General features: G+C 48.3%; 1 protein-coding gene and 1 pseudogene across 1 annotated transcript; one reads left to right on the top strand and one right to left on the bottom strand.

Annotated features, from left to right (window-relative positions):
* The first annotated feature begins 814 nt into the window (after positions 1-814).
* On the top strand, positions 815-5,862 carry LOC109778716 (uncharacterized). Its single transcript, XM_020337284.3, has 7 exons — positions 815-1,021; positions 1,471-1,614; positions 3,097-3,195; positions 3,285-3,361; positions 3,657-3,765; positions 4,885-5,213; positions 5,522-5,862. Exons 1-7 carry the CDS (start codon positions 952-954, stop codon positions 5,612-5,614), a joined length of 921 nt encoding a protein of 306 aa, XP_020192873.1. The 5' UTR covers positions 815-951; the 3' UTR covers positions 5,615-5,862.
* A 1,863-nt stretch (positions 5,863-7,725) lies between these two features.
* LOC141040830 (uncharacterized) lies at positions 7,726-8,823 on the bottom strand (annotated as a pseudogene).
* Between the last annotated feature and the right edge of the window lie 896 nt (positions 8,824-9,719).

The following is a 9,719-nucleotide window of genomic DNA, read 5'->3' as shown; positions in this document are numbered from 1 at the left end:
CGGCACCGCGTTGGCCGCGATCGATGAAGGGGGCGAAGAAGGGCGGCTTCCCTCGCCCTGGCCGTGGTCCTGGGAGTTGGTGCGGTGGAAGCGGCACTTGAAGGACCCGGCGTGGGTGGCCGGAGCGCAGACGCACTTGGAAGCGGGCACGCGACCGCGCCGGACGGCGCCGACGCCGACCCGGGCCACCTCCTCCGCGTATTCTTGGAGTTGTGGCTGGCCGATTTACATGAAATTAATTTCCTCGGTTGTGGTGACAAATATAATACACATAATCCATATTGTTATGCACTAGCGTGTGTGTGAAATAGATGGATTATGGTCCCGTACCCAATAAGATGGATATGTGTGTGTGCGCGTGTGTTAGAGAGAGAGAGGGAGAGGGGGAGAGAGAGTGAGGAAGAGGGAGGGAGAGAGTGTGTGTAAGGATTTGATGGTAAAAAAGATCGCCAATGTCACTTGATATGTATGAGAATATTAATATTAAACTCTTAAAGTTAATATGGTCCCGTTACAACGCACGGGCGTTCTTTTAGTTTCCATAAAATTCCTCTAAACTATAATAGGAGGCCTAGGGCAGAGGAGAAAGCAGGGCAATCCAGTCATTTCAGCAGTTCGGGAGGTGGGTCAAACTCAGCGGACCACGCCAGCACAGCCGGGTCGTCGTGCGTGCCGCGCGCCCCACTGCGCAATTCCTCGTGTTCTGCCAGGCGGGAGTTCTCCGAGGCCCTTGGAGGCCCCCATCGAGAGGGCAGCAACAAGCCAACCAAAACCCCCTCCGGAGGGAAAAATGCTAAAACCCGCGTCGCCCTCGCGGTCACGGGCCACACCACCACTCCCCCCGCCGTCACGGTTTGCGCCCCCTACCCACAAATCCTCCCGACTCGCCATTGCCCCGACCGACCCCGCCTCCCCCGCGGCCTTATCCTATTCCTATTCGCCCCCGCCGCCATGGAGGCCGTGCGCGCGTCGGCGGCCTGGGTGGCCAGCCGCTCCTCCCACGTCAAGGTCGACATGCTAGGTATCCGTTTCCCGAATGATGCTAGGATTTTTCAGACCAGGGAGGGGAGTACCCTCTTCAGAGGGATGTTTTTTCTGGAACGGTACTAGGATTTCTTAGGCCACGCAGTATCATCTTCACAGGCTGCGCTGTTCCTGTGGGTTATGTATTAGTCGGTTGTATTTCTAAGCAGTACCTGATTGACCCTGCAAACCAGAGTTGATTTTCATGTTCTAGGATTGGACTTCAATGTTCAGGTTCTAGATTCCTGCTCTCTTACTTGATAGTTCTTGCATGTTGTTTTGGTCAGCTTTCACCATTTTTCTTATAAAAGAACAACTTGATGGAATACGTATTTTGCTTTTCTTTTATATGTTTATATCAATGTTCATCCTTCCTTCGTTTTGTGACAAATCTCCCAAGTGAAGTTCTAAGTTATGTTCCTCTTACCCGTTTGTTCCGTTTCACAGAGATCGAGAAGGCGGTGGACAAAATTCAGGGGAACGTTCCAAAAGTTGAGTGGGATTTCGAAGGAATCCATTACTTTGACAATGGGCCGCTCACTGTGCAGTACCTCTTCGTCTTGGATGCACTGAACTTTTGCTTCTGGCCAGGTATTAGTTCAGCCAGGACCGTACTTGGTGTTTTGAACATGCAGATATTACTTGAATGATGTATTGTCCTTATCTTATGAGTGGTACTTCTCTTTAGGAATTCTGAAAAATATTAGCACTAACAGACATCAGACATTGCCATTCTATGTTTGCATTTCTTTTGCTCCTGTATAAAATATTCGTATGTTGTTGCTCCTGTATAGCACAACACGTGGTTAGCGGAGAGGAGGGGCGGTTTATTTTTCTGTGTTTACTTGTTGACAATGATTTGGGATATTAGAAGACATTCGGTCGTGCAGTATTGTTCTTCTCATGACTTTTAGGGTTTTTTTTTATTTTCGGAGTGCCGAAATCAACTTCGTCTTGTCTGAAAACAATGCACTAGTGCTTACACCACAAGGATCTTATGGATATTTCTAATTTAGTATATGTTTTGTTAGTAGCTATATATAGTTTCCTGGATCAACAACCTTCTATGTTGGTTGCTACGTTGCCAACAAGTGGCCAGGGGAGAGGAGGGGTGGTTTATTTTCTCTCTCTTTACTTCTTGACAACTATTAGGGGTCTTCAGACGTGTTCAATTGTGCAGTATTCCTCTCGTCACTTTAGACTTCTAGATTTTCAGATGCAGAGATCAACTTCGTATTGTCTGAAAACAATACACTAGTGCTTATACACCACAAGGAACTTATGGATACTAGCTAATTGCCCGTGCTTTGCAACGGGGGCATCAATATTCTAGTGATCATCCAGTACAGCGCTCGATGATACTTTCCATAATTAACGTGATCCTCCCGTTCAAAGAATGATACTCTCCATAGTTAGCGTGATCCTCACATCCAACGCTTGATGATACTAGCCATAATTAACGTGATCCTCCTATCCAAAGACTGATACTCTCCATAATTCACATGATCCTCCCATCCAACGAATGATACTCTCCATGATTAACGTGAAACCAACAAACATAGAAACCAAACCAAACCACGGCGTACCATCATGACCACAGACTATGTTGCCAACAAGTGGCTAGGGGAGAGGAGGGGTGATTTTTTTTCTCTCTCTTTACTTGTTGACAATGACTAGGGCTATTCAGAGAATGTATTTTTCCCTTAATTATTTTTTGGCTGCGACTATCTTGCCCTAGGTAATAGATATTTCTCTTGGCTGTTCTTCACTATATTATTGAGCTTATTTTAACAAAATCCTTTGTGTTTTCTTCTGCTATTTTCAGCTATTACCTTTGTTTGCAAATTACAATGCATCTTGATTTTGTTACGCTCCACATTGTTACTTTTGTGTACCTCGAAATATAATGTGCACAAGCTTTTATTCTACCTGATGTTCCTTAGTTTCTCCACTGGCCTTAGTTGGATTTAACTGCAATTGACTTCTCTGGACCACTCATTTTATTTGGATAAATGCCTTCCCTTTGTGTTATAATGTGTTTTATTATACTAATGATATTCTTTTATCGAATAGACAAGGACTTGACCTATGACAATTTGGCTTCTGGACTTAAGTTAGCATTAGAGAAAGATAAGTCAGCACTTGATGCAGACCGTCTGAAGAATTATACTGGTACAGTTCCCTGTTTCTATGCAAAAAAAAGTTATAACTCCCAGTAATTCCCACTAATTGGAAGAAAACACAACTTTTGGAAAATGTAGGACCACAACTTCGAGAACTGCTGAATTGGCCACGCCCACTTCCAATTGAGGAGGAAAGAGTCCGCCTTCTTCATGAGGTACTACCCTGTGTTGCATATTCAGTATATTGAAGTGTTGAGCTTTAAAATTTTCCCACTGTGTTCTGCTCAATTGCTCATATTATTTGAATGCTTTGTCACTTAACAACTAAAAAAGTCACACCCATCTTCTTCAGTACAATTAGGCATAGCTATCCACTTCTACTTCAAATATGCTCTAGTCATATACCATCAGAACTATCATGTTAATGTCGACATTTTTTCAAATAACTTCCTTGCCAACTGATCTCAATTTGGTTCTGAAGCATTTCTTTGTTTTGGTGCTTTAATCTAGGTTGGTCTGGAGCTTGAAAGAAGCTTTGGTGGCGAGGCTGCTAATCTTGTGAAGTCTGCTGGAAACTCTGCTGCATCTCTGATTGAACTGATTACCCGTCATTTTCCTGGTAAATATGCCACTGCACTTGTCTTCCACTTGATCTTGATAGCATCATTATTTTAGAGGGAAGGTGTCGCCTGTGCCGGTTACATTTTTCATTTAATGAAACCAAGTTCGAACATGGCGACGCTGACAAACCAGAGTAGCCGTCCAGATAGCGGAGGTAGCATCATTTTCATCTGTCCTGTTTTAGTTAGGCCAGATGGCTAAGCTGTATTTTTCCAGCTATATTGGAGAATAGGAACTCAATGGTGTACAATCTTTTCGTTGGCTCCTGTTTAGTCTATTGTTGTAGTCAAGTAGCTGCTTCTGCAGATACATTTTACTATCCTTTTCCTTGTCCCCTGTCTAGTCATTGGATCATTTGTCAAATGGGCCAATAAGACGTGGGCAGAAACAATGAGAGAAATGCAGAACTTGCCTAGGTGGTTAGGACCACTGGATATGCATAATGGGCTGGGCCATGGACATCCACATAGGACCACAAGATATGGATGATCTTTACGTGGCTACAGCTTACACCTCAGTTAGCTTGCATCCTAGATGTCCCTACTTTTGGATTTGGATGTTTGTTGATTGAGAATACTGAGCATTATTCTTTTTCTTTTCTACTCAGTGGTTAGATCATTGAACTTACGAGACAATTTGCTGTAGCATGAAGTAACTATCTTCTCAGACACGCCTTTAACTCTTGGGCAGTTGGCCTCATTTTGTTCTGTGAACATGCTCGAGGGAAACTTCACCAGAGCAGATGCACTTCACTCCTTTTGGTTTTACTTGCAAATACAACATTGAATATTGTGCGTATGCGCTCCCACCCCAACCCCCAACCATCATGCTAAATAGCAAATGGCCAGACACGATTTGGTTCATCTGTACATCCTAATATTATTTTGTACATGTGTGAGTCATTCAACCAATATCATGTGTAATTATGGTGATACTGATAGATGGTAGCCACTGTTGTCCAAGTCCTGACTGCTGATATATTTTACTTTCTTTTCTCGTGCATACTTGGTCCTTGAGGAAAATTTCACTGCAGACTGGTTGTAACACTCTTGAACATATTTATTATTAGAATGCATCTATCTGGCATGACAGATTTGTTGTAACTCAATTTTGACAGGCTTTCGAGACCACTCACTTTACAAGGGACACCAGGTTTTCCTGTACAAGCGAGCCCAGATATTCGTTGCTGATTTGTGGGGTGCTTTCAAGGGGGAAAACTACGGAGAGTTCTACGACATCAAGTCCATCACCATCTTTGCCGACTATATTGTCCCTGCTGTGCTGAGGGAGCTAGGCATCCTGAAATACGAGTCTAACCTATGTTGCTCCATCGACTCGAACAGCGAGATTGTGCCCGGAAGCGAAGAGGAAGTGGAGATTCGTGCTTGTTCTGTTCATGCCGTTGAAAAAATGAGGGAACTCATCAACAAAAAGTTTGGGAAGCAGGTACGGGCATCTGAATCTCTTCCTCTCTTTTTCGAATGACCACATCTGAATCAGGTTCACGTGAGGCTTTCGTGGCATTTGTTCTCTGACCTGCACTCCTGGCTGGTACACAACACACACTAACGGGCTGCAGATTGGTGTTTAGTTGCACTCTGTATTATCACTGAAAAAATAACCGATGAAGTTCATTAAGTTTATTTGAGTGCACAATCAACTTTATTAGGTTTAGTACAAGCAAAGCAGTCAACGTGTGTGGCATTTGATTCACCTTGGGCTGACTTGGCTCTTGATTGTGTTTTTGCTGGCAGCTTCTGAGCATTGACATTGACCTCTGGCTCTGGTCGGTAGGCGTTCAGAACATGGCGCTGTCTCATCACCGCACCCTCTCCATTTACTACTGAGGCTACGCCAGCAGCAGCTGCCACCCTCCCTCTCCGCGGCGGAAGATCGGCCGCGTCTTGGGGATCTCCTTTAGCTGCTGCTACATATGGATACTGAAATTTTGCCCTCTCCGAGGAGTGCACAAAAGTGCAAGCTGTTGCTACCGTAGGGTCATCAAGATTGGTGTTACTGCGTCTATGTATTGTGGTGGTAGTACCAACTATCTGTGCGTTTCATCTATAAAAAATAATCTGTGTTTTGTCCGAAATTCAACCAGCGGCTATCATTCTAGAAAGCGGTCCAGGTTAGGGCATCTCTAAGTCCATCAAAACGGACACCCCCTAATATTGACGGACACGTCCGGACGTGTCCGCAGACTATGCTAGTGGAGTGAGTCATCCAATCCCATACATCAAATGTCCGTCCTAGGTTTCATCTTCTCCATTTGACATGCACATATAGATCAATATTAATTTATACAAAGTGCAAACATATGCCATAACAATCAAAATGCGTCGATGATGGATATTCATAAAGTTTTGTACTTGTGTTCGAGCCCAAAAATTGCCAGTCCGGCTGCCGCCAAACATCCTCCCCCTTCCCCTGTTTGCGGTGGCGGGTAGTGTGTGTCGCCGCGTTGGCTTTGCGGGCGGCCACTAACCCGCAGGTCCTCTGCCTCTAGGCCTGGCGGGACTACGACATCTCTGCCACCACCTTCTCTTGTTCCATTGCGGTGGTGGACTGTGAAACAAAGGGGAACTCAAGTGCGTGGAAGCACCAAATGAAGTGGAGATAGTGGGGAAAAGGGTGGCTTTCGTGCGAAAATAGTGCGGAAATGGCCAAATATGCAGGCTCTGTCTTGCTTTTGCGTGAGCTAGGGGTGTCGGATTCTGACATGGCGGTTGTCCGGATGTCCGCAAACCTTCTTTAGATTTGCTTCGGTCTACGGGAATTTGGACGCATAGACGTTTGATGGACCCAAAATGTTTCGACAACATGGTCCGAACGTTACGGACCGTTTGATTGATGCTTTGGAGATGCCCTTAGATTTATTTTTTTCGAGACACTGGAGACACCCTTAGAAAACAACTCCGTAACCTACGTGTGCCCATAATCGCATGTCGAGATTTGGTCGGTAGGGAAGCAGCATTGGAAAAGGCGTGCCCGATGAATGAAATGAAACGCATCTCGTGTACCCTGTTCCCTGTCCTCCGTTGCTGCTCTGAATTCCGCCCGCCGCCTTTGCGGGCTTCTGCGGTCGGAAGAATTGACGCAGCAGGGCCGCTGGTGCACGCGTGCCGCCGGTGGCCGGTCCGTGTCCGCCGGGTACTAGTAGTATGGTAGGCCTGGAGGTGTCAGCGGTGTCGCGGCCTCTGAGGCAGCGCAGAGGTGCCGGGCCGGCGGCGACGTCCCGCGTCATGGCAGAAGGCCACGCCTCTCTGTCGATTCCTGCGCATAACTGCATCCAACAGGATCCCTCAAGAATAAAACTGCACTCCTATGTAACACACGCGTCCGTAGCTGCGCATGAAGTCAACCCGTCAGCCATGAGATCCGCTCGCGTGTTCGAAGTCGCATAAAGCTACCTGCCGCACAAAGCTTGGTTCCTTGGTAGTAATGCGTTTAGGCCAACTCTACCGCGCAACCCCAAACGAACGTTCGGTTTGGCCGGATTTTGTCCCTTTGAATAGGGTGATGGGGTCGTGTCCGGGCCTGTTCTGGGATGCGGTGGCCGTGCGCCCAGCGCGCGGCCGCATCCGTTTGCGTCCGCCCGGGCCAAAAATGCCCATATTTTCATATCAAAACTAGTTTGCACGTTCAAATATTAATTGCCTGAAATTAAAAATAGTTTTACAACCCAATCGAAATTGTCTCTAATAAAATAGTTTGACAACCAAATCGAAATTGTCTTGAATGAACATAAAATGAACCAATACATCTATTGGTTGCCAATGTGATCCCATACGTGCTCAACCAAGTCATTTTGAAGATCCAAATGAGTGTGCCGATCACGCAGCTCATGATGGAATTGGGCAAACTGTTCAAATGTGGCCGGTTCTTGGTGCAGGGGCTCAACATTTTCACCTTGATAATCAAATCCTTGGTCGAAGACACTCTCATCACGCTCGTCCTAGACGATCATGTTGTGCATGATCACACAAGCAGTCATCACCTCCCAAAGCTTCCTTTCATCCCGTGACAGTGCAGGGTTTCGAACGATACCCCACCGGGATTGAAGCACACCAAAAGCACGTTCCACATCCTTTCTAGCACTCTCTTGCATTTGGGCAAATCTCTTTCTCTTCTCACCTTGGGGGTTCAAGATTGTCTTCACAAAAGTTGACCACTGAGGATATATACCATCAGCTAGATAGTATCCCTTGTTGTACCGGTGGCCGTTGATCTCAAAGTTGACAGGTGGGGAGTGGCCTTCTGTAAGCCTTGCGAAGACTGGAGAACGCTGCAGCACGTTGATATCATTGTGAGAACCTGCCATGCCGAAGAAAGAATGCCATATCCAAAGATCCTGCGAAGCCACCGCTTCTAATATGGCAGTGCATGCTTTGACATGCCCCTTGTACTGGCCCTACCAAGCAAATGGACAGTTCTTCCACTCCCAGTGCATACAATCTATCCTGCCAAGCATGCCTGGAAAGCCTCTAGCTGCGTTGGTCGCCAACAATCTCTCTGTATCAGCGGCAGTTGGCTGCCTCAAGTACTCCGGGCCAAACACCTCGATCACAGCCTGGCAGAACTTGTACATTGACATCAGACATGTTGTCTCACTCATACGCACATACTCATCCACCAGATCGCCTGGAATTCCATATGCAAGCATGCGGATGGCCGCGGTGCATTTCTGGTAAGAGAAGAATCCAAGCTTGCCAAGGGCATCCGTCTTGCACTCGAAGTATGGGTCATGAGCAACCACTCCCTCTCGGATACGATTGAACACATGCCTTGCCATTCGAAAACGGCGACGGAATTTATCCGGCTTGAAGAGCGGGGTGTTCACAAAGTAATCGGCATAGAGCAGGGCGTGGCCTCTCTCCCTGTTGCGGTTCAGGTTGGGAGCACGGCCAGGGAGTGACCCCCTGTACCGAGGAAGCTGCCGTTGAATGTGGTCGTGGACGACCAGTGCAGCCACCACAAGATCTTCATCATCCGACGACGAATCGTCCGATGAACAAATGAAGTGGTGGAAGAAAAACTCATCTCCACTGTCCATACCTTTGTGGGTAAAGTGTCGAACACCTTGCGGTCGTGGTGGCAAAGAGGCCGCGAATCACCTCGATGCGGCAGGGGTGGTTGGCGGCCGGCAACTGGCCGCTCTGGAGCACTCGTCGGAAGCTTCCGCGGCCGCTGTGGTACATCGCCGGCAGTCGTATCCCCTCTGCCGCCGGCTGCGACAGCGACGGCCAAACCTCCTCCGATCGACGACCAAAACTACGGCGAAAGCGCGGGCGTGGTGGCGGCCATGTCGAGACGTGGTTTGGTATGGACGGCCGGGGGCTGCGCGGTGAGGAGGCGGCCAGAGAATAGCGGCGGTGCCGGCGGCGGGGCGGGGAGAGGGGATGGAAGCGTTGAAAGCGAAGGGACTGCTAGTGTCCCCGACAGGCGGGCCACGGGGGGACAAGGGCGGGCGTCGAGCCCGTCCGCGTGATGTCCGTTTCACCCCAAACTCGGCGCAAGTTTGGGCCGGGGATGGGTCGAAAACGGACGGAATCCGGACATTTGTCCGTTTGGGGCCGCGTGTTGGGCCGCGCTATTCGTCCGTTCTATCCCAAACGGATGCACCTGGACAAGATGGGGTCACGCGGTGGAGTTGGCCTTAGAGCAACTCCAACACCAAAGAATGTAACGCGTCCACGGACCATCCATGAAGCTCTACTCTAAGGCCAACTCCACCGCGCGACCCCATCATGTCCGGCCCCGTCTGTTTTGGGTAAAAGGGACAAACCAGACGGCCCAACGCGTGACGGCCTGGACCCATCTGGTCCGTTTTGTGTCCGGGCCGACCCATTTCGAGCGCAAAGATGCGCCGGGTTTGGGTCGCGGTGGACAGCAAACGGACGCGTCGCTCGTCCGCGTCGGGGCCGCGTGGCAGGCGGCCACCTACCTCCC

This window comes from Aegilops tauschii, chromosome 2 (genome assembly GCF_002575655.3).
Source record: "Aegilops tauschii subsp. strangulata cultivar AL8/78 chromosome 2, Aet v6.0, whole genome shotgun sequence".
Classification (NCBI taxonomy): domain Eukaryota; kingdom Viridiplantae; phylum Streptophyta; class Magnoliopsida; order Poales; family Poaceae; genus Aegilops; species Aegilops tauschii.
The sequence above is the reverse complement of the archived record's forward strand: the minus strand, read 5'-3'. Positions and strand labels throughout refer to the sequence as shown.

Coding starts and splice junctions, on each gene's coding strand:
- LOC109778716 (XM_020337284.3), top strand. CDS start 952: ATGGAGGCCGTGCGCGCGTCGGCGGCCTGGGTGGCCAGCCGCTCCTCC. Junction 3,362..3,656: donor GAGTCCGCCTTCTTCATGAG/GTACTACCCTGT, acceptor GCTTTAATCTAG/GTTGGTCTGGAGCTTGAAAG. Junction 3,766..4,884: donor GATTACCCGTCATTTTCCTG/GTAAATATGCCA, acceptor CAATTTTGACAG/GCTTTCGAGACCACTCACTT.